The 23,761-nt window shown below is 57.3% G+C and overlaps 2 protein-coding genes across 3 annotated transcripts in view; both read left to right on the top strand.

The window, feature by feature from the left end:
* DDC (dopa decarboxylase) overlaps window positions 1-11,783 on the top strand; it is a 34,294-nt gene extending 22,511 nt beyond the window's left edge. The window contains exons 9-13 of the mRNA XM_036247012.1: window positions 3,650-3,726; window positions 6,564-6,583; window positions 8,935-9,033; window positions 10,913-11,014; window positions 11,583-11,783. Coding sequence (XP_036102905.1) covers window positions 3,650-3,726; window positions 6,564-6,583; window positions 8,935-9,033; window positions 10,913-11,014; window positions 11,583-11,783 — 499 coding nt within the window. The remainder of the gene's footprint in view (window positions 1-3,649; window positions 3,727-6,563; window positions 6,584-8,934; window positions 9,034-10,912; window positions 11,015-11,582) is intronic.
* Window positions 11,784-16,844: 5,061 nt separating this feature from the next.
* Window positions 16,845-20,581, top strand: FIGNL1 (fidgetin like 1). Of its 2 annotated transcripts, none has more exons than XM_036246923.1 (3): window positions 16,845-16,954; window positions 17,598-17,681; window positions 18,029-20,581. In XM_036246923.1, exon 3 carries the CDS (start codon window positions 18,039-18,041, stop codon window positions 20,046-20,048), a length of 2,010 nt encoding a protein of 669 aa, XP_036102816.1. In that variant the 5' UTR covers window positions 16,845-16,954; window positions 17,598-17,681; window positions 18,029-18,038; the 3' UTR covers window positions 20,049-20,581. The 2 variants fall into 2 exon arrangements, with proteins under 2 accessions (XP_036102816.1, XP_036102815.1); XM_036246922.1 differs by having other exon boundaries at window positions 17,598-17,686.
* Window positions 20,582-23,761: the final 3,180 nt, after the last annotated feature.

Below are 23,761 nucleotides of genomic sequence, written 5' to 3'. Positions count from 1 at the left end.
CCGCTGCACCGGGACAGCAGGGCGCCGTGGCCCGGATCACAGAGCAGCACACCGGTCCTTGACCTGCCTCAGAAGAGACGAGCCCCGGAAAGGTGGGTCACAGCCGGAGGAGACGGAGGACGCAGCCGGGGCAGACACGGGGACACGGGGCTCTAGCTGGGGGACTGCAGCACCAGGCCAGAATCGCCCGCAAACACACACATTCAATCACTACAGACATCTTTCCACACGACGCCGAGAATGACAAAACCTGAAAGATCTAGCTCGCAGAGACACTGTGCCCGCACCCGAGTCCCACGCGATGGAAACCTCCCACTTCGGACGGCAGCTCTGCCCGCTGTGAGGCCCTGGTCGTCCCGTCACGCGTCACTCTGAGGACAGCAGGTACCCCCCCTCACACCATGCGCTGGTGGGACTGGGGTCTCCAAGCCGGAGGAGAAGCCGGGGAAAACAGCACACGGCCAGCTCAAACATCAGCAATCAGTCGAATGTTAGGGAAGAAAATTCAATGTTTTAAAAAAGACACTATACCGTGACCAAAACACGTGTCCTCCAGCTAGGCCCGGGCGGCTTAAAAACATTCGATGATTTTAAAATGTCATTCACCACGTTAACAGTAAAGAAAGGAAACGTTTTCATCACGTTCGATGCAGAATTAGGTAAAATTCAGCGCCCATTCAGGACAAAACTCCTAGTAACATAGGAACAGGAGAGGACATTCTTAATCTGATAGAAAAAAATTATCTCCCAAAAAACTACAGTAAAGCTATTCGTAATGGTGAAATATTAGAAGCACTTACTTAAAGTCAGGAAAAAATAAGGGTTTCCATAATCCACACTTGTCCTCTGAGAGAGATAGCACACATCCTGAGCGAGATAAGAGGTGGAAGATAAGAGGGAGATAAGAGATAAGAAGTAAAAGTGTGATTAGAGAGGCAATAACAGCATTCTTAGCTGGCGGACTGTGCAGTGACCAGAGAACCCGGTGAAAGTGTTATTAACAAAAGACACGCAGAATTGCTAGTTGCACAACGTGTTTTAAGATGACTTTTTTTTGGCCATAGACAGCATGTGTATTTTTTAAAAAAGAAATGTTGTATATAATAGCAAGAAGAGATATAAGGTGACGACGAACTTGTGTAGCAAAGCCAGGGTAGAGTTTTAGGAAGAAAATGGTACGGTTTTCGGAAGCCAGAGCGGACGTCCTCACGGAATGGAGAGGCGTGTCCCCTACGTGGAGAGGAAGGCTCTGTGTTCAAACTCGGGGCGATGCTGGGGACCCTGGGGACCAGGCTGAAGCTGAGCGTGGTCTCTGCCGGGCCCAGGACGGCCCAGGGGGGTGAAGAGAAGCGAGGCATCAGGCCCCGGCCGCCTCAGGGTGCAGGGGGAGCCCCGACACCGCATCCCAGGTAGTCAGTTTCACAGCTGGTTGGGGCACAGAGCAAACCAGCTAACAGAGAAACGAACAGAAATTTCCTCACCAGCGAGGAAGCCCAGCAGCCTCTTAATAAACTGGAAGTTACTCCACTTCCTGGGTAATAGAAATGCAAATTACAGGCAGAAGGAAGCGCTGAGGCCGGTGGAGAAAGCTGTCCAAGCTGAGTGTTGGCAGGAGCTCTGGGCACCACCTTGGGGAGTCCCCCAGTGCCGCCTCCACCCAGGCTGCCAGACGGTCCCACGGTTGTCCTGTCCCCGCAGCGGGACGGTGCCCTGTTCACCCGGCGGGCCCCACTGTGCCAAGAAACAGGAATGAACGGGCCCCCACGGATGGACGTGTGGGAAGTGCATACATTTCTTTAGAGAAAAGGCAAACTGCAGAAAATGACACGAAAAGGATGCCATTTGGGCTGGAACCACAGTGTGTGCTGTGTTTAGAAATGTGCAAATCAGTGCCAGAGACGACAGGGATTTCTGCAGCAGCTCAGCAGGCGGTGGGCGCCGGAGCCTCTGCGGCGCCGGGCGCCCTCTGGCGGCGGCGAGGGGAAGGACGCCGGGTTCCAGGGCCGGGTGGGTTCACAGCTGCCGGGGGAGATGCATTACTAGTGGCACCTTTTTTACGTAGTTTTAACACGATGTAATATTTTTAAATGAGAAGAAAACAGCTCGCAGGATACCCTGGCCTCTGGGAGGGCCGTGCGATCCTTGTGACAGAGATCAGAGTGGGGGAGGACGAGTACGACCACCCCTTCGCTCTGCGTGTCCCCTGCCTGTAAGACGGCGAGAGGACAGGGAGCCCCGAGGGCGCGCCTGCAGGGGTCCTCATGCAGTGGCCTTGGGGCGACAAAATCCTGTCCACCCCAATATCTGGTGTGCTGTTCCCTCCAGGGTCGGAGCTGCACCCCACGCAGCTCACGGGCGCGTCCTTCCTTCAGCCCTTAAGGGGACAACAGCTCCATCCCCCTGCCTAAGGAATCCAGCCTCCCCCCATGTCCTCTTGGGAACCCCACATTCCACCTCGTGCTCACTGGCTTTCTCTCTCAGGGACCCGAACCTTACACTTGCTTCCAAGCCCAACCTACCCTCAGAACGACACTTCTAGTTGACCCTCAGCTACTCTGTTGGCCACAAAATTGCTTTGAGGGGTCCCCATGCGGCCAGAGGAGGCTGGGGGGCCCTAACCATAAATCCCCATCCACACGGAGGCGTGATCTGAGTTGTGAAGAAGGACCGTCACCCCTGTGCCTGTTCCGTGGGACACACAGATAGTGGAGGGTTGAGGTCTGGGACACGGCCTAGGCCCTGCCGGCCCTCTGGTCGCCCTGCACACAGCACAACGCCCATGGGGCCAGGCTGGGGCTGGAGGGACATCAGGAATAAATGTCCGCTGGGGTTGTCCTCACCCTTTCTCCAGCTCTCTGGTCCCCGCCGGTGCCCCGCACTCCAACCCTGAACACTTTCACCGCAGGGTCAAGGCTCAGACAGAAGCCACAGGCAGCACCGGGTCCCAGGCTACCCGTATCTCTCTGTCCCACCTGGCTATAAAGTCGGGGTTCCCACGATCCCCGGTTTGATGATTTTCTGGAACAAGTCACAGGACTCAGGACAGAGATTTCCTTGCACTTACGGAGGGGCTGCCCAGGGGGTGCGGGGGGAGGGGCACGCAGCTTCCCGCCCAGCACATCCCTGAGGCTGCAGGTAGGGTGTGAGGGAGGTGTCCACACGGAGGCCTGCCTAATTAACTCCCTGGCCACCGGTGATAAACCCCTTCTCCAGGCCCTCTCCCTCCCTGGAGACTGGGGAACGGAGCTGAGTTCCCCTCCACCAATCATGACTGGTTTTCCCAGCAACCAGCCCCCACCCTGAAGCCAGGGGCCCGGCCACCTGTCATCTCCTGGGCACACAAAAGACCCTCTCATCGCTGCACACATTCCAGGGGTTCAGGCTCTGTGTGCTGGGAACAGGGACAAAGACAAATATTTATTCTTTATTATGCCACCTGCCCCCGGGCGCTCGGCGCTCGAGATTCACACTGTGCTCCAGTGAGCCTGGGTGCTGGGGCGCAGAGGAGGGGCCGTGCAGAGGGGCCGGCGAAGGGGTCCCGGAGCAGGTGAGCCCGCACTGGCCCGGGCGGCGGAGGGGACAGGTGGCCGGGGTGGAGTCCCTGCTGAGACGCCTCCTCTGACCCTCATGGCTTCCTCTCTGAAACCAGGGTGAAGAGGAGAGCAGACCTGACGGGGGCCTTCAAGCTGGACCCCGTGTACCTGCAGCACAGCCACCAGGACTCAGGTGAGCAGCCTGCGGAGCCGGCTCTGGCAGGAAGTGCCCCGGAGCCGAGGGGACGGTCCCATCCACAGAGACTTCCAGGGTGTGGTGTGGAGGCCGGAAGCTCTGCCCCCTCGGGCGGGCGGTGGGCCTGGAGGTCAGCTCCCGGTGCGGGCGGGCCCTGCTGCCGGAACCTACGAGTCACGACTGCCCAGGGGCTCTGCGACCTGTGCGTCCACTGTGCGGAGAGGAGGGACGTTGGCTGGGGTGTGGGGACTGACGAGAAAGTCACAGGCCCGGGCAGGACAGGCACCCAAACGCCATCCTATTTGTTTTTGCACACCGGCTCTCTGTGCCCTGTGCTGGGACCACGAACAAGGCCCAGAGGCCACCTGCAAAGTCTGGGGAGCCCAGGGCATCAACACCGCACAGGCCTGCCCGTGTGGTCTGCCTGCTGGCCTCGGCCCCTCCGACACCCCTGCCGCTGGCCAGGCCGCAGCACCGTCCCTCCCGCGGGTCCTCAGGACGCCTCCCTCTCGTCACCGGGTCCAGGACCACATCTGCCCTCAGGGACATCTTCCTGTCCATCAGTTCACCCTGAGGGCTCCTTCCGGGCCCGAGACTCCGTCCACAACCCCGCTCAGTGGGGCCTTGGTGGGGACTGTTGCCCTGCTGCTCGGGGCTGAGACAGCGCCTGCCGGACCCAGGGAGCAAACAGCGGGAGTGGTTCCCGTCACAAAGTGTGTTTGTTCTGCACATTCACATGCTGATTACATGATGTTTACATGCAGCTTGCATGGTGTTTGCATGGTGATCACATGTGTTTTTCATGGCATTTACATGATGGCTACATGTGGTTTGTATAGTGTTTGTGTGAGGTTTATGTGATGTCCACATGCAGTTTACATGGTGATTACATGCAGTTTGCATGGTGATCTCATGATGTTTACATACAGCTTGTGTGGCGATTGCATGCCGTTTGTGTGAAGTTTGCATGGTGATTTACATGACATTTGTGTGAAGTTTACATGGTGGTTGCATGATGTTTGCATGCAGCTTACATTGTGATTACATGATGTTTACATGAAGCTCGCATGGTGTTTGCCTGGTGATGACATGTTGTTTGCATGGCATTTACATGATGGTCACATGTAGTTTGCATGTTTGAAGTTTACATGATGTTCACATGCAGTTTACATTGTGATTACATGATGCTTACATGCAGCTTGCATGGTGATCACATGATGTTTGCATGAAGTTTGCATGGTGATTGAATGCGGACCGCATGATGTTCACATGCTCTCTTGTTGGACACTTGCCCTCGCACTGGGACCAAAAGAGAGAGGCCTTTGTTCGAGAACAATGATTCTCTCAGCGCTGGTGACGGGACAGGCGGTCCCACGGGGCACAGGGACTGTTCAGACAGGTCCTTTCTCTCTCAAACTGTGCGCTGGGAAGCAGAAGAGTGGACGGCGAGCCAGAGAGGGCCCACAGCCCCCCGCGAAATGCAGACACTGCTGTCGTGGTCGCGTCCTTGCGGACCCGTGGGGCTCCGCTGTTTCACGCCCTCCCCACCTGTGTCCGTGTCGTCGTAAAGACTCACCAGACACGTAACACGGACGGAGCAGCCCACGGTGTGAGGAAAGCCATTGCCGCAGGGGCTGCTGGCCGAGGCCTTGGTGTGCTCTCCGGCACAGTGACTGCTGCACAGGGACATGGCCACTGGGCACCGAGGTGGCCGCCTGACCGGAGAACTCAGTGTCTGATGCCACTCGATTGTGATCACATTTAAGGAGCCAGGTGGCTGGGGGGACAGTGCAGTGACATGAACTAGGAGGTGGGTCGCGACGTCATCTGGGTTTTCGACCAGTTCCTCCTGCGCGCCTCTTACGCCGACGCGCTGGGGGAGCTGTTACCCCGTCTCTGCTGGCGTGCAGACGGCCCCCAGGCGCCTCTGACCACCAATGGGGACATTTGGGGCAGCTTCGTTCCCAGGTGTGAGGCCGACAGGACGGGTTGGGAGTGACACGGGCTTCGTCTCGGCATCCCTCAGGAGACAGGAGGTTGAACCTCATAAGACGACCCTTCCTGTCTCTGTCTCCGCCACTGTAGACACCAGTGGAGCAAGGCAAGGTCTGTCCCAGCCAGATGGCAGGCAGCTATCAGCCTGAGCTGGGGTCTGGGGGTTCAGGTTTTCTGGGGGGTACACAGAGGCCCGGCCGCCTGCACAGTGGCCAAGAGCAGGGTGGTAGGGGATGGCGGTAGGTGGACGGCTTGTCCCGGTCGACCTGGTCAGGCCTGCAGGGACCACACACAGCTGCTCTGACCTGGGGACGGGGGGCACTTAGAGACTGACTCCTTGCCCAGGGTTTCCATGTACAAAGTCCTGCCTCTGAGAGTCTGGTCCAGTGTCCTCTCCTCGCTCTGATCCCGAGATTCACCACGCAAGCCAGTCACCTCCGTGACCACTGCAAAGCCGTGGGGCACGCACGGGTCTGCCCTGGGCCAACACGACGGCTCCGAGGTCACGGAGCTGAACACCCCTGAGGAGATGCCTCTTCTACATACTGACCACTGGACAGCGCCACCCCCTCCCCACGCGCGAGCGTGTGAAGTCAGGGTGGTGCGTGACTCAGATGCCGCTTCCCACGGGGAACAGAGGACTCTCAGGTGCTCTGGCTTCTGTGACTACGGAGAGCGGCCCGACGGGGACGGTCACGGCCAGCTTTCTCGTTTGTGCCCGGGCACCTGGGGAAGGGCCACCAGCCCACGCGCCGCCTTCCGTCTGGCTCCGGGGCTCCGGGCTGGCGTGTGATTCGTGTGTCTGACGGTTTCTCTTTCTTTTCCTCTGTCTTTTCCAGGGCTAATCACTGACTACAGGGTAAGTGCTGTGTTCCCCACACCATCGGGGTCCCACAGAAGGACACGCTGTCCCTGGGTCTGAACGAGCCACTGAGGCCAGGCAGTGCCGGCCCCCGACCGCCAACAACAGGTGGCGGCTTAGCGAGGAACGGCCTTCTCTCGGCAGGAAGTCTGCACGCGGATTCCCGGGGGCGGGGACGTGGTCAGCCCGGGAAACCTCCACCCTGTGCGGTCACCGCGAGCCCGGCCGGAGCTGGCCTCCGGACACGGCGAGGAGGCAGACTCAGGGCCTCCCCGGGGCTCCGGTGGCAGCATGTTGGGTGCAAAGTGCTCTCCCAGCCAGGAGCCTCGGCTGCCCTGGGGCTGCTTCCGGCCGAAGGGATGAGGTCCCAGCTCCTCGGCCGGCCTCTGACACACCCGCACCCCCTCAGGCCATTGCTCTTTCTCGGGGTGATGGAGCCCACGGCATGGAGTGCCCGTTGCTTATGAGCTGGCGTGGTGCTTGGCACCTGCTGTTCTCGAAGGGCCGCATGCAGGCAGGGGCAGAGCATCACAGCGCGGCGGCCGGCCCTCGGAGGTCCACCCGGCGTCGAGGTCCTGCTGCAGCCCAGAGGGAGGGGGTGCAGCGTCCTCGGAGAGCACTCGTAGGTCATGAAGAAGCTGTGAGACGTGAGCTTTATGAAGGGTCCGAGGAAGAGCTGGGAAGCAGGGTCTCCTGAAGCCCGGGCCCTGCGTTAGTCCTCAGTGCCCATCTCCACGGGGTGGGAGAAGCCACGTGGGACACACAGGTCTCTGTCAGGAAAGAGCTAGCAGGTTGGCGGGGCCCGGGTGTGGGAGCCAGTCTCGGCCCCTGGACGTGCAAAGGGCCTGGGGCACCGTCTTGCCTGCACTATGGGAGTCCCCCGCCTCCTGCCTGGCCCGTTCCCTCCGCCCTGACCACATTTCTCGAGCTCTGCTGCTGTCCCAGCTGGAACTACTGGGCTCATAAGTGCCGCTGGGCTCTCTTCTGGTTCTGCCTTTGGGGTGAATTCTGGGCAAAGATCCCAGCCTCTCTGACAGAGCTGGTGCTGGGCTCAGCAGGTGAAGGGAAGTCAATCAGAGACACCACCGCTCTGTTTAAAGAGGATGACACCCCAACCTAGACTGTCCCAGCCTCCAGGCAGGGGTGTGGACCCCAGGAGTTCATGCTGCCTCTGGGGCTGCTCCAGGAGAGTGGGGGGCAAACAGGCTGTGTCAGGACTATGACCTACAGAGGACCAGGGCGTGAGGACAGAGCCTTAGCCCCCAAGGAGGGCGGGCGCTGGGTCTGGAGAAGGGGCTCTGCCCTTTTCTGCCTGTGGGCAGCTTCCTTTGCCTAGTTTACCTGGTCAGGGCAGCGTGGGCACTGACACACTCACGGGACAGGTGTGGATGGACTCAGAGACTCGGGGAAGTTAAGGACTTCTGAACCTCTAAAAGGCAGAGCAGGGGACCTAGTCGAGAACTCACGCACCGAGCCTCGGGGACCCAGGCCATCTGGCGAGGGAGCTGCACCTCCGGCCACGCTGGTGCTGATTAGGGGTGGGACCAAAGACAGGGCCCCCTGAGGACAGGGCCCCCTGGAGACAGCGCTTGCAGCCTTGTCAGTGCTGGAGGGAGAGCCCCCAGAACCCACTCACTGGGTGTCTGAGGAGCCTCGATCGCTCCTGGGTGTCTACCTGCAGAGACGATCTGACCACTCGGGCGGAAGGGTTTTCCTCCCGATAATTAAGCACAGGCGTCGACAACAGTCCACAGGTTATGGAATGGCCGCTGTGGGTCAGGCGCGGGGCGGGGCTGGGAACGAGACACAATGGGACAGAGTACCTTGCCCTCAGGACTCAGGTCCCGCCAGGCGAGGCTGGTGCAGAGGGAGTGTCCGCTCTAAGTGGCACCTACCCCATCCTGGCTGCTCTCCACGCGCCTGAGCCCAGCCCGGCCGGTGCACTCAACGGACATCTGTGAGCACCCCAGTGAGTGCAGGGTCTCGGCCACCAGGCTGTCGCCTGAGCCCTGCTCACTCCTCCAGGGCCCACCTGGGGATGGGCCAGCGGCTTCCCTGGGCCCTGAGGCCGGCCCTGCTCTCTGCAGCACTGGCCGCCTGGGGACGGGGCAGCGGCCTCCCCGGGCCCTGAGGCCGGCCCTGCTCTCTGCAGCACTGGCCGCCTGGGGATGGGCCAGCGGCCTCCCCGGGCCCTGAGGCCGGCCCTGCTCTCTGCAGCACTGGCCCGCCTGGGGACGGCCAGCGGCCTCCCCGGGCCCTGAGGCCGGCCCTGCTCTCTGCAGCACTGGCCGCCTGGGGACGGGGCAGCGGCCTCCCCGGGCCCTGAGGCCGGCTCTGCTTCTCTGCAGCATTGGCAGCTGCCGCTGGGGCGCCGGTTCCGCTCCCTGAAGATGTGGTTTGTTTTCCGGATGTACGGAGTCACGGGACTGCAGGCCTATATCCGCAAGGTGACTTTCTCTCCCTTGTCTCTCTGGGGGTCTGTGGGGTCTGGGGGCTTCAGGGATGAATTCAGACGCCATCATAAGCACGTGTGCTAGGGGGCAGGCTGAGCTGCCGCGCGCAGGGCTGTATGGGGCGGGCAGGGCGTGGCCATGGATCCTTCTGACGTTGCCACTGAGACAGCTGGTGATGGGCGCCAGCAGGCCGTCCCTGGGAAAACACCCAGAGCTGGTGATCCAGCGACACCTGGTGGACAGCAAGGCGCCGTCAAGGGTGGCGACAGAACACAGGGCTTTTCTCCAGAACCTTCCAGAAAGGGAAAGAAAGCATGGGGGGGATGAGGTCACCTGGCCCGGGGTTCCCAGACACGCCCTAGCTCTCCTGGGCTGGGTCTCTCTCCGCTGTGATGAGCACCCCAAGGTGGAGACCACCTGTCTACTGCAAGGCCCTCCCCTGCTTTTTTTTTTTTAAGCAATTGCGGGAACTGAGGCCTGAATGTGTTCTGGGACTGGCCCAAGCCCCTCCCCCACCCCTCTGCCTTCGGCTGCAAACGGTGTGCTGTCTGCAGCCAGGTGGCTCCCACCCTGACGTCCTGCCTCGGCCTCAGGCACCGGGCTCATCACAGCTTCCAGATCCAGCAGTGGAGGCACTGCTGTTCGTCTGAAGTCCTGGCGCCGAGGCGGAGCGGCCGTGGGCTGGACAGGGTGTCCCAGGCCCATCCTCTGCGACAGGGCTCGCGGCCGGGCGTCCATCAGCTCAGTGCCCACCCAACGTCATGCACTGGCCCCCGTCTGCCTCACAGGAGTGTGTGTGTGAGAGAGGGTTTACGTGTAAGAGGTCTCCCGCCCCATTTGAGAACATGTTCTCAGATGCGGTGACGATTTAGCTTCTTGGGGAAAGAATGTGAAAAATGGTGGTTTATGTCTCCATCATGACTCCAGCTTTAAGTTCCGGGGCATCTGGGTGTGATTAGGCTGGCTCGTGCTGAAAACACTCAGAGCCTCCCTCTGAGCGGGTCCCCATCCTGCCGGACAGGGACAGCAGCCTGTGCAGAGGCAGGTGTGTGGTCCAGAACCAGCCGCCGCCAGGCCCCTGCAGGCCCGAGTCTTTGGCGCCCTCTGGTGGCACCAGGCTTGTGCTGCGAGGGAACGGCTCCTTCAGAGGGGTTCCCCTGCCACGTGGAGCGGGTAGGGCAGCGGGGTGCTCCCTGGGCACCTCGCAGGGACAGCACAAGCTGGATGCCCGGGTTTAGAGCAGGAAGACACGCCCAAGACCCTGCACTCAGACCAAGACCATCCGAACCCGCTCCTGAGTTCCATGGACATCTGGAAGCCAAATAAGGTGATGTTTTTCACCGCGAGGAGGGACTGACGTGCTTCTCAGCTCTCCGTGGCGGAAGACACTGCCGCGTGACAAACAGCCACGGCCTCAGCGGGACCAGAGCTTCGGCGCCAGGCAGCCATGTGCGAGCCCAGCCTCAATTTCCCCCCCTGCACAACGGGCAGGTGGTGGCATCGCCCCTGTGACGAGCAGCCAAGCGGCTGGCGCCATGCTGCGCGCAGAGGAGTCGCCCCGCGGGTGTCAGCCACCCCTCTTTTCTAGAACGTTCAAAGGCCTCTTCCCAGTGTTTCCCCTAAAATCACAAACAGTTGTTGGGGTGGGACAGGAACAGAAGAGGGGGATGGGTGCGTTTTCCTGAAGACACGACCCTTTTCCCGTGGGGACACGAGTGTGTCAGTCTGGCGGGAACAGCGTGTGAGTGGGTGAACACTGGGGACCATGGCCGAAAGCGCACCGCTGGGTGATGGGGCTGCCGGCTGCCGGCTGGGTGGCTGAGCTCCGACCGGCAGAGGCCAGGCGCTCACTCGCCCTCCCCTCGCTCTCCAGCATGTGCGGCTGGCTCAGGAGTTCCAGTCCCTGGTGAACCAGGATCCTCGCTTTGAAGTCTGTGCCGAAGTCACTCTGGGGCTCGTCTGCTTCCGGCTGAAGGTCAGTTCTAGTCCGGTCCAGTCCCTTCCAGGTGACAGAGGGCAAAGCATCCTGTCACCCCCGTGCTCCACAGCTGCATGAACTCCCCCCAACCACACCGCCCAGCCCAGGTTTCCATCCCACATAGCCTGTCCCCGTAAAGGGACGAGTGTGCACATCCCCACAGAGCTGTGCGGCCGCCGCCACTACCTAATCTGAAAACATCTTCATCCTCCCCAGAGGAACCCCCACCCCTCAGCACTCACTCCCACGCCCCTCCCGAGGCACCCCTGCCCTGCTCCCTGTCACTACGGCTGTGCCTGCTGGACAGTCCTACCTGGAGCCGGCCACCTGCTGCCTTCGTGGGTGGCTTCTTCCACTTAGCAGCCTGTCGTCACGGCTGAGTTCTCTTCCCTTCTCATGGTTTGCAAACACGGCAACCCCACCTGTGCACGGTCCCCACTGCCGAGGGACAAGACAAAGATGTCCCTTCCTCTGCCTCCGCATCTGCCCTCCAGCCCTCGTCCGCGGAAGGCAGACCGTCCCGTGGCTATTTCGCTGAGATGTGGCTCGTTTCTTGGTCCTCCAGGGTTCCAACACGCTGAATGAGCATCTTCTGGACAGAATAAACAGTGCCAGGGAAATCCACCTGGTCCCCTGTCGCCTGCGAGACAAGTTCGTGCTGCGATTTGCCATCTGCTCCCGCACGGTGGAGTCTGCGCATGTGCAGCGGGCCTGGGAGCACATCCAGGGGCTGGCGGCTGCCCTGCTGGAGGCTGGGCAGGCATAGAGGTGCGCAGGTGAGCTCGTCCTGCCTCTGGGCCAGCCCTGTGCCCTGCCGGAGAGGGGGGAGAGGAACTAACTATGGGCTACAGTTATTCTTCAGAGACTCAGATGGACGTTTACTGTGTATCCTCATGTGAAAACTACTGATGGTGTGTGTCTGCAATGTTCCCTCAGGGTTCTCCCTGCTTACTGATTCAACCTAGTACCATCACAAGCTTACATACTGAACTGGCAAACTACATCGATGAAAAGTCATGAACACGTGACACGGGGGATTTGACATGACCCATGATTCACTGCCCTGAGAACCACGCTGGGGATGGTTCAGAGGGAGGAAATGTTTGGACGCCCGGTTTCTTGAAGTTGTGAGGGTTTTGCCCTGTGTCAGAGAACGAAACCCCGAGGACAGCGTGTGGTCAGCGTGGGAGGAAAACATTTACACTTGATATGCAAGGCTGGCCACAGGGAGGACCACAGTTCTGTCTGATGGAGCCACAGCAATCGTAAAGCCGCTTCATTAGATTATTTTAAGAACGCCGGTCCACTGGAGTGTCTACCTTTTTCGTGTCTGTCTTTTCATCCTTTCACCCCATTTTTGAGGGGTGGTGTACGTACCTTTGTGACCCTCTCCTTCGCTTCTGCTTCTCTGTCTCTCTTCTCGTCACCCCATGGCCCATCTATCCTGGCCTGTGGGAGATGGAGAACCTACGTGTGTGACCTATGACCACTGCCAGCATACGACTCTGCCTTCTCTGCTCTTAATTTTAACTGTGAATACCAGAAATATTATAGTGCTAAAATGTCAGAAGTTAAAAGTTGAGTTTGGTCTATATGAGAAGCCTCTCCATGGATCCTGACCCATGAGGTCAAAGACCCACCTTTGCAGTCACGGCTGGTCTGGAACTGCCTGGTTCTTTTCCTGGTACAACAGGACCTTTCTTCAAAGTGCACTGCTGCCAGCTGAGGGGACCTCCCTGCCCGGGTGTACTGCACCCGAGTTTAGGGGACCTCCCTGCCCAGGTGACTGCTCCTGAGCCGAGGGGACCTCCCTGCCCAGGCGCACTGCACCCGAGTTTAGGGGACCTCCCTGCCCAGGTGACTGCTCCTGAGCCGAGGGGACCTCCCTGCCCAGGTGACTGCTCCTGAGCCGAGGGGACCTCCCTGCCCAGGCGCACTGCACCCGAGTTTAGGGGACCTCCCTGCTCAGGTGACTGCTCCTGAGCCTAGGGGACCTCCCTGCCCAGAGCAACTCAAAGTCATAGCTGAAGCATCTCTGGAAGGTGCTGGGCAGAGGCTCAGATTTTCATTATTCCATTGTTCTAAGGTAGGGTGTGTGTGTGTGTGTGGGGGGGGTGACTGCTCTGAGGTGTGTACAAAACAGAACATGTCAGGCAAGTACTCCTGATACATGTTCCCGCAGCCCAGTGTCTGCACACATGCCCTGTGGATGGGTCACATCATGACTGGATTCCACGGAGCTTTGAAAAATGACCAGAAACAAAGCCACACTTCTTTTTTTTTTTTTTAAATCCTCACCCGAGGATATTTTTCCATTTTTTGTACAGATAGAGTGGGAGGGAGAGAGAGAGAGAGAAACATAGACGTGAAGGGACACATCGAGTGGCTGCCACCCGCACGACCAACCAGGGCCGGGCACAAACTGCAACCGAAGTACGTGCCCTTAGCAGGAACCGAACCCTGGTCTCTCCGGACCGCAGGCCGACGCTCTAACCGCTGAGCCAAACTGGCCAGGGCAAAGCCACACTTCTGACAGAAGTCACGGCTACTGTGGACTCACTGTCCTTGCTCTCAAATCAAAAGGTGAAAGTAGGATTTGTTTCCTCAATGTTGCATACACTAGCAAACCACATGCACCTTCCTTGTATCAAGCCCGTGTGTCACTGTTCTGACAGAAAGGAGGGCCTGTCTCTATTGTTCAGAGGGTAGGAAACGGCACAGATTCTTCTGACCTTGACAGAATGGGTCATAGAGAAGCCAGTTCAAACTCCCTTGCAGTGGCCCTCACCTGACTGGAGAAACAGCACGTCCTTTTCTGTGTTCAAGTGGGAAGCGTATAAAATTCCAATTCTTTAACTTTTTAAATGTAGCCATCTGTTCACATTATTTCTTTCCCTGCAGAGATCCACACTTGAACAGAGTGTCCATGAAAACTGGACCAAGAGGAAGATAAACATCGTCCCGGCCCCGTGGACGCGAGCTTATGTGGCTTCACGCTTCCCTCTCCTGTCCCCCGGGAGCCTGGGCTTAGGCCTCTGCATTCTCATCAGTGAAGAAATGGTATCTGCTCTGAGACGTTTACCCCAGAGATACAGCTTTTATTCATTATTTGGCTGTGATTTTTGTTGATTAAAAAAACACAGTGTTTCGTGCTGTTGACGTGGTGGTGGCGGCAAGGGCTTATGGAATGATCTCCCAGGGCTGTCTATGGTTGTGGGACTGGATGTCACGCCTGTGGTCTTTAACGTGTCCCGTCATGTGGTTCAGTGCTTAATAAACTATCTGAAGTGCAATGGCTATTGTGTCTGGTGAGTGTCCTGTTCTACGTTGTACCCAGCCGACTGGCAAAATACGGACGTATCCTTTCAGAGGGCCAAAGATATGACATCCCGGGATATTTTTAAACAGCACTCATGTATTCAACGATGTTTGCTGAGTGTGCAGTACGTGTTGGGCACGGTTCTAGGTGCTGTAACAGCATAGGGAGTTTCACTTGGACGGGACTCCACCTCTTAAATAAACAAACAGCAAGAATAAGGAGCAGAAAAGGCAGGCACATCTCCAACAGGATGCGTTATTTTCTGTTATTTAGATGTCATGTGCGTTAGTTGCTACTCAAGAGTCATTTTTTCAAGCCCCACCTGCAGACGGTCACTTTTTCAGAAAAGGGCAGCCAGGGGACCCGCTGAGCCCAGACAGGGACAGGAAGGCTACTGGGGCTTCGTGGGAGCGGCTTCTTCCTTTTTCCAAGGGAGCAGTATTTAGGGGGAAAGGTCCTTTCCCAGGGTGTCCCCTTCCTCCCGCTCTAACAGGTGATGCTGGCTCCCTGGTTTGTGGGGGCCCTCCTGGGACAAGGAGACCCCAGGCCTGGGGAGGAAACTCCACCAGGGAAAAGACGGCAGAACGGCAGATGGAAAGATGGTCCTTCAGACATCCCCGGGTCGTGTCATCGGACCCGGAACGGCCAACCTCCAGACTTCTCTTTATGCGACACAGTGACATTCATCAGCGAAGAGGTGGCTGTTAGTGGCTATTCTGTGACTCGATCTGACAATGCAATTCACTAAGCTAATCTAAAGCTGGTTCTGTTCTCTGAAGCCCAAGTCCAAGGTAGTAATAGAGCTTTTCAGTCCTCCAGGGCACGGTCCCGAAGGAGCCCAGGCCAGAGGGGGGTGGTGCTGGCCGAGGGGCGCATCTGAGCCGCAGGGCTCAGGGCCAGTATTCCAATCCCCCGTTCCTCTTGACGACGACGGGGATTTTGCACGCCACTCGACCTGATCGCAGCCGGTGAGAAACAGGTACCTCCCTGAGGCTCTGCGTGGCGGGAGGGGCCCGGGCCCGGGCACCGCGGGGCCCCCTTCAAGGCCCCCGGGCAGGCAGGTGCGTCCAGGTGAGCGCGTCCTCCGGCAACCCGCGGAAGGCAGCGCCCTCGGCGCCCGCGCGTCCTCAGGCGGAGGACTTGAAGAACGAAGCGCACTCGCAAGGAAACGCAGGGTTCGTCCGGGACGTAAACCCGCCCCGCCGCGCAGAACAGGCTCCTGCGAGCACCGTGCCAGGACCACACGCCAGCGCCCCGCCCCCGACGCCGGGCCCCGCCCCGACGCGCAGCCTCGCCCCCGACGCCGGGCCCCGCCCCGACGCGCGGCCCCGCCCCGACGCGCAGCCTCGCTCCTGACGCGCGGCCCCGCCCCGACGCCGGGTCCCGCCCCGACGCGCGCCCCCGCTCCGCACAGACGCACGCACGGCACAGAGCGAGCACGTCCGCAGCGCGCAGGCGCACATCGGTCGGCGCGCTTTTCGAGGCTGCAGGTCGGTGGGGCCTCGGGCGGCGTGGCGGAGCCGGAGCCGGGCGGGAACGAGAGGCGCGGAGAGGCCAGCTCGGCCGCCGCAGGCCCTCCCGGGGCGGCCGGAGGCGGGGCGGCTCCTGGGCGGCGGGGGGACGGCCGCGGTCCCGGAACGCCCCTCGCAGTGGGCGTGCCCCCCTCCACACCTGTGCGCTCAGGTGCCTCCCTTTTAGGGGAGGGCGCGGGAGGAGCCCGCCGCCGCGGGGGCGTCTTGGGCCCCGGTGACCGGAAGTCCCGACGGCCGCCGAGCTCTGTGTAGCCCCGGTGGGGCTCTGCCTGCCGGCCGCTCCCCGCAGGTGCCCGGAGGCCGCGGCCCCGGCCTGGGGAAGGAGGGGGGGCCTCGGGCTGCGCGGGAGACGAGGTGCGGGGAGCCCGCCACGCGGGACCGCGGCTCTGCCCCGTGACGCCGGAGGGGCCTGCGCGTCGCGGGAGCCGGTCTGTCCAGTGGGACAGATGTCACCTCTTTGCCAGCGGAAACCCACCAGCTGGAAGCGTGGCCGCAGTTCCAGTCGGTGCTGATGAGCCTTTGAGGCTGGAGACGCGCAGGAAGATGACGGGGACGTGGAGACGGGGCCGGGGCCTGGGTCAGGGCTGGCCCGGCAGGTGTCTGTGTGGACGGGTGTCTGTTACCCGCATCCACGGCTGCTGGCCCGGGGCTGAGTTCGAGGGAAGACGACGGGTGGGTTTTGGAGAGCTCGGCGGGCGGAGGAAGAGAGGGCAGGTGTGCTGGGAAGGGTGCGGGGGCGCAGCTGTGAGGGGGACCCCTGGGGAGGGGGAGGTGCCCCAGTAAGAGGGAAGTTCGTGCCGAGCCTGCGCCAGCCCCCTCTCTTCCCACCTTCCATTGCTGGTATTGCACGAAAGACGTTCAAGGGAAAAGCTGTAGCAGAAGGATGGGCAGGAGACGTCAGTTGTAGTTTAGACTCTATTTACCTTTGTAATTTTAAACGAATTAGAATCTTCCTGAGTCTTAAGTTTTGTTGTTGTTGTTGTTTTTAACAAGGATTCATGAACACCTGCCTAGAGTGGGATAGTCTTTGTGGGTATTGTGGGAGATATGAAGCCACCCAACATGATTAGTAAGCTATCTTTACAGGTAATTTGGAGGGTACATTTGAAAACACTTAAATGCTTCGTCTTTCCCTTATTGCAACACTGTTAGGAAACGTAAAAGTTTTCTTACAAATTTCCCTCGTGGGTTGGCAGGTAAATCCCACACAGCCAGCAACACGGTATATTCATCTATAATCGTGTTAAAATGATTTTAGCTTCATGTAAGGAGGCTTATAAAAATAATGTGAGGGAAGAAATCTGAGTATAGGCATTTGACTAGCAGATTGTGTGGCGTGTTCTCGTAATTTGTAGATCATGACAGTTTAATTTTTTACTGCTTGTTGGGAAATGGTGAGAGATTCTGGGGGTTTCTGTTTTATGTCCTCATTCATGAATAAGTCCCTAAAAACCCTTAGTAATGGTGGTGGTTTGTATTCATGATCCCGGCTGCTCTGACCTTGGGGGTAGCACTGAGGGCATCTGCACCCTGGGACGTGCCCGCTGCCAGGGGAGAGACGGCTCGGGGGGAATTCTGCACCAACCCGAACACTCTGATCTCCAGGGAGTTCCTTCACACGCTCAGCCTCAGTTTCCACATTTGTGCAGTAGGGCTGGTAACAGTTTTCAGAGCATTTTTATATTCATTGTTTGACTTGGTTCTCACAATGATTTCTCTCCCTTTCCAGAGAAAACTGAAGGCTTGGCGGAAGTAAGAGGCCTGCTTCATGTTGTTCATCTGTTTTTTCTTGGAGGCCAGACTTAAACCCCAGGTTTGATCAGTTTTGCTTTGTCTGTATTCCATGCTCCTTCCATGTGGCCTTTCTGTGCTGATTAATTTTAAGTCCTTTCCTTAGAAATGCTTTCCCTGTTAGCAGGGAAAATTATTATATAACCAAAACAGTTAAACCCATAACAAAGCATTATTAAGTCGGGTCTTTAGTCTTTTATATCTTGAATGTGTGCAGTTTATGAGTAACTAGTATTTCTCTTGCAGATGGTCTGCCCTGACACATTTACTGTGTAAATGAGAGTCTTCTTTCAGATGAGCTGGGATTTAACAGTGTACTTTGTCGTCTTCTAATTATTACTGACTCTCCCACGTTTGTCTTTGTTGTAGAGCCTCTACGATGCAGGCCCCAGACTCCAGGTCTGTGCACCTGAGTGAATGGCAGAAAAACTACTTCACAGTGACATCTGGTACGTGTACAGCTGAGGAGAAGGCGGATGCCTACCGAGCGCAGATATTGCGCATTCAGTACGCGTGGGCAAACTCCGAGATCTCCCAGGTCTGTGCTTCCAAACTGTTCAAGAAATACGCAGAGAAGTATTCTGCAATCGTCGATTCTGACAATGCGGAGACTGGCTTGAATAACTATGCAGAGAGCATTTTACCGTCAGTAAGAGCTCAGCAAACTCACAGCGACCAGTGGCAGTCTGGCTTGTCAGTAAGTAATGTTTTCCAGATGCGTGAAGTGCAGGAGATGGTGCGGGCCGGCCAGAAGCTCAGAGACTCCCTGCTGGCCCCTGCAGAGGCTTCGGTAGTAATCCATAAAGGGTCCGTGGTCTCTGATCCTCCGAGATTTAGCGTTTGTGGTTCTGGGGAGAATGAGCTATCGACTAAGCCAGCTCATGGGACGGAGAGGACCCGGGACATCCCAGAGAGCAGTCCGTGGGGCCCTCAGAATGCCCAGCCACCTGTGGCGATCAACACCCCAAAGCCGTGTCCCACGTTCTCTGCGCCTTTTGGTGACTTAGCCACACCATTATTTGGAAACATCAGAAAGGAAAACAACAGCTCTCCGAAAGCCAGCATAGGACTGAGCATGCTCCCATCCCATCAGCCCCGCTGTCCCCCTGGCAGGGAAAACCCCCGGGACAGGAACACCCTGCCTGGTCCCAGCACTGCTGACGGCGCACTTTCTGTCCCGGCCCCGAGTAAGGCCCTGAGTGACACGGGACCCAGTGGCCACAGAGAGGAAAGCAGTCTGCCCGCCTTTAAGACGGCCAAAGAACAGCTATGGGTCGAGCAACAAAAAAAGTGCCACCAGCCCCCACGTGCGTCAGCGTCTTCCTATGGTGGCGTAAAAAAGTCTCTGGGAGCCAGTAGGTCCCGAGGGATTTTTGGGAAGTTTGTCCCTCCTGTGCCTAAGGCAGACGGGGGGGACCCGAATGGCGGCATGCAGTATAAACCTGATGGCGCCGGGCCCACAGAACCAGCGCCCCCCGGTGATGAGCGTCTGAAGAGCTTGGAGCCAAAAATGATCGAACTGATTATGAGTGAGATTGTGGACCACGGGCCTCCCGTGAGCTGGGAAGACATTGCCGGGGTGGAATTCGCTAAAGCCACCATCAAGGAGATAGTTGTGTGGCCCATGATGAGGCCGGACATCTTCACTGGTTTGCGAGGGCCGCCGAAAGGAATCCTGCTCTTTGGTCCTCCGGGGACTGGGAAAACCTTGATTGGCAAGTGTATCGCGAGTCAGTCTGGGGCCACCTTCTTCAGTATTTCTGCCTCCTCCTTGACCTCCAAGTGGGTGGGTGAGGGGGAGAAGATGGTCCGAGCCTTGTTTGCTGTTGCAAGGTGTCAGCAGCCAGCCGTGATATTCATTGATGAAATTGACTCCTTGTTATCCCAGCGGGGAGATGGTGAGCATGAGTCTTCTCGGAGGATAAAAACTGAGTTCCTGGTTCAGTTAGACGGAGCGACCACGTCTTCCGAAGATCGCATTCTGGTTGTGGGAGCAACCAACCGGCCTCAGGAAATCGACGAGGCTGCCCGGAGGAGGCTGGTGAAGAGGCTCTACATCCCCCTCCCAGAAGCAGCAGCCCGGAAGCAGATAGTGACCAATCTGATGTCCAGGGAGCAGTGCTGCCTCCGGGAGGAGGAAGTCGAGCTGATAGTGCAGCGCTCGGAAGGCTTCTCGGGCGCCGACATGACACAGCTGTGCAGGGAGGCGTCCCTCGGGCCCATTCGCAGCCTGCAGACCGCCGACATCGCCACAATAGCAGCAGACCAGGTCCCACCCATAGCGTATGTGGACTTTGAAAATGCGTTCAGAACTGTGCGGCCTAGCGTGTCTCCAAAAGATCTAGAGCTTTATGAAAACTGGAACAAAACCTTTGGTTGTGGCAAGTAAACGGGACACTCACGACTGGAGGAAGCCATCTTTGTGGTGCCACCTCCCCCATTGCTGAGCACGAGGACCTGGGTGTCATACGTGCTCCGCAGTGTGTGTCCAGAGTGCCCACCCGCAGGTGGGACAGCAGCGTGATCACGGCGTACAGCTGGGCTGGATGAAGCTCGTCTTCTCCCAGTGAACACCTGACGTGTGCTCCTGTTTGCCCACCGCCGAGGGCCTTTCGTCCTGTCTCCAGCAGGTCTTCCTTGTCCAGATGTGTCCTGGGACAGGAAGTGAGCCCAAATGGAAACTCTGCATCTTGCTTGTAAATGAGGATGTGTGATTTGATATGTCTTCCTGCAGCGTAGTGGTTTACATTCGAGATAGAGCGCTGCTAACTTGCTCAGGGTTTACGGTCACACCAGTGCTGGAGGGAAAGCGCCAGTTTCTACTCCTGTAAGCTCTCCTGTCACCTTCTCCTAGCAGATCTAATAAAACTCGTTCAGCAAGAACAAAGTGCAGTCTAACCTCAGATGGACCACAGAAGCAGAAGGTGAACAGTGGTCACCTCGGGGGTAGGTGCTGCCTACCAGCATTTTACTGGGCAGTTCTCGACAGCCTGGGGTACTGGTGTCTTTAAGATGTAAACGTGTGCAGACCCCTGTAGCGGGTCCTGCTTTGTAAACAGTGCGCGTTCACCGGGGGGCAGACAGCGGTGTGGACGAAGGAAGAGGTGAAACCACCCACCCCCCACCTTGGGAAAGCAGCGCAGACACTTGAGTCGGCTCTCCCCGGTGCGGGCGGGGTGTCCCACGGGTGTCTCCTGTAGCCGCTTTTCTTCCTTAGTGTCCTCGCCCTGTCCCATGTTCGCAGACATCGACAGCATCTTCTTCCTTAGAGTGTGTCCTCGCCCTGTCCCGTGTTCGCAGACATTGACAGCATCTTCTTCCTTAGAGAGTGTCCTCGCCCTGTCCCGTGTTCGCAGACATCGACAGCATCTTCTTCCTTAGAGAGTGTCCTCGCCCTGTCCCGTGTTGACAGACATTGACAGCATCTTCTTCCTTAGAGAGTGTCCTCGCCCTGTCCCGTGTTCGCAGACATCGACAGCATCTTCTTTAGAGTGTGTCCTCGCCCTGTCCCGTGTTGACAGACATCGACAGCATCTTCTTCCTTAGAGTGTGTCCTCGCCCTGTCCCGTGTTGACAGACATTGACAGCATCTTCTTCCTTAGAGAGTGTCCTCGCCCTGTCCCGTGTTCGCAGACATCGACAGCATCTTCTTTAGAGTGTGTCCTCGCCCTGTCCCGTGTTGACAGACATTGACAGCATCTTCTTCCTTAGAGAGTGTCCTCGCCCTGTCCCGTGTTCGCAGACATCGACAGCATCTTCTTTAGAGTGTGTCCTCGCCCTGTCCCGTGTTGACAGACATCGACAGCATCTTCTTCCTTAGTGTCCTCGCCCTGTCCCGTGTTGACAGACATCGACAGCATCTCTTCTGACACAGCTGCCGAGGACCCCGCTGCATGGGTGGACTCACTCGGTCTTCTGTTGAGGGCATTTAGGGCAGGATGTTAGGTTGTTGACCTTTTGTTTATTGTGAACAAAAGTATGTTGAGGGCCTAGTAATCTTAACACCTTTCTTTTTCTTTTTCTTTTTTTTAATCCTCACCCGAGGACATTTTTTCATTTGTTGTTCACATAGAGCGGGAGGAAGGGGGAGAGAGAGAGAGAGAGAAACATCAATGTGAAAGGGACATATTGAGTGGCCGCCACCCGCACGACCCAACCAGGGTTGGGGACAAACTGCAACCGAGGTACATGCCCTTAGCGGGAACCGGACCTGGGTCTCTCTGGACCGCAGGCCGACGCTCTAACCGCTGAGCCAAACCGGCCAGGGCAGTCTTAACACCTACCTTTCATGCCTGTCACCTTTGGGCAGGGAGCCAGGAGCGTCACGGTGTAAAATTAAACACTAGACATTAAAACACCAGGGAGAAGGTGATCATATTGCTAGTTCACAGTCAGGATTTGGAGAGACGACCATTGCCACGCCCTGGTGGGGCATGTGGTAGGTCCAGCCTTCCTGGAAGGCAGTTCGAGCCTATCTACCAGAAATGTTCCACTTCTGGATGTCAGTATTAGATACATTTACTGAGACATTTAGTAGTGAGAAAACACATAATCTAGCTGTCTGTGATGGGAGAAGTGTTCAGTCTGTTCACAGGCCTTGAGGAACGGTTTAAAAAGGCACGTGCGTGAGGGACGTACACCAATGGGGAGAGCCCAGGCCTGCTCAGTGACAGGGCTGGCGGCACAGTAGCCAGGTCGGGTGGGAGGAGAGGCCCCTGGGCCCCCGGCCGCAGCCTCGCTGCCCGCGCAGCCGGAGGTGGGAGCCTGGGAGCTCGCACCTCTGACCTGACACACAGTATCGGCGTTTTGACTGTTTACGGCACTGATGCACTCTTCGTAATTTAAAAAAAAAATTTTATTAAAAAATCAATTTTTTATTTTCTAGAGAGAAACATCAACGTGAGAGTGAAACACTGATCGGCTGCCTCCTGCACGCTCCTTACCAGGGATTGAGCCTGCATCCTGCATGTGCCCTGACCAGGAATTGAACCAGGACCTCTCGGCCCATGATACTCTCAATCCGCTGAGCCACACCAGCCGGGCATCCTTTTGTAATTTTTAAGGACTCGGTGTCATCCCATGGACTGAGAGGGCCTGTTTGATTCCTGGTCAGGGCACACGCCAGGGTTGTGGGCTTGATCTCCACTGGGGGGCATGCAGGAGGCAGCCAATCGACGTTCTCATCAATATTTCTGTCTCAAAAAATGTGTAAAGAGTATATGAAAAAGAAAACATACATTGTGTATGGAAATGGGGCTGAAAAGACGATCAAACAGTAAGTAAATATATATATTTTTTAAATCCTCACCCGAGGACATTTTTCCATTTTTGTTCAGATAGAGCGGGAGGGAGGGAGAGAGAGAGAGAAACATCGATGTGAAAGGGACACATCGAGTGGCTGCCACCCACACGACCCAACCAGGGCCGGGGACAAACTGCAACCGAGGTACGTGCCCTTAGCGGGAACCAAACCCGGGTCTCTCTGGACCACAGGCCGATGCTCTAACCGCTGAGCCAAACCAGGCAGGGCCAGTAAGTAAATCTTTAAAAAATGAAGTAAACCTCTAAAAATCAGAATCCTTGGCAAATAGTCATTCATCCAACTCCGAATAGAGCAAAACTGTCAAGATTACTTTTAAAAGTAGCTGAGAGGCGCATTCAGGTTTCATCTTATTAGGAAACTGGCCAAAAACCCACTTGACACCTTGCGTGAGGGTCCCCGTGACTCCAGACGGGGTGAATCCCACTTCCCGGGGGACGGGACGTTGAACTCACATCTGAGAGAAACAGCCCGACCTCACGCACGCTGCTGACCCAGGGGCACGCCACACCCGAATGCGTGACGAGCTTCGGGAAACAATTTCACAAAATACAGAAAATTGCTGTAAAATGAGGGCACGATCGCAATGTAAGGGAAATGGTGCAGACAAATCTATTTCAGTGGATATGCTTAGTAGATGCAAAATAAATATGTCAGTATTTCATTATTTACTCCTTTCAACCAGTCTAAATTAGAGCGGAAAATGCACACGGTATCCACTCTGCAACTGTACACACAGAAATGAAAAAAAAAATTGCTTTTCACGAGCCTCTTGAGTACTT

Source organism: Molossus molossus, unplaced genomic scaffold, assembly GCF_014108415.1.
Source record: "Molossus molossus isolate mMolMol1 unplaced genomic scaffold, mMolMol1.p scaffold_m16_p_7, whole genome shotgun sequence".
Taxonomy (NCBI): domain Eukaryota; kingdom Metazoa; phylum Chordata; class Mammalia; order Chiroptera; family Molossidae; genus Molossus; species Molossus molossus.
This window is presented reverse-complemented; position numbering and strand designations above follow the sequence as displayed.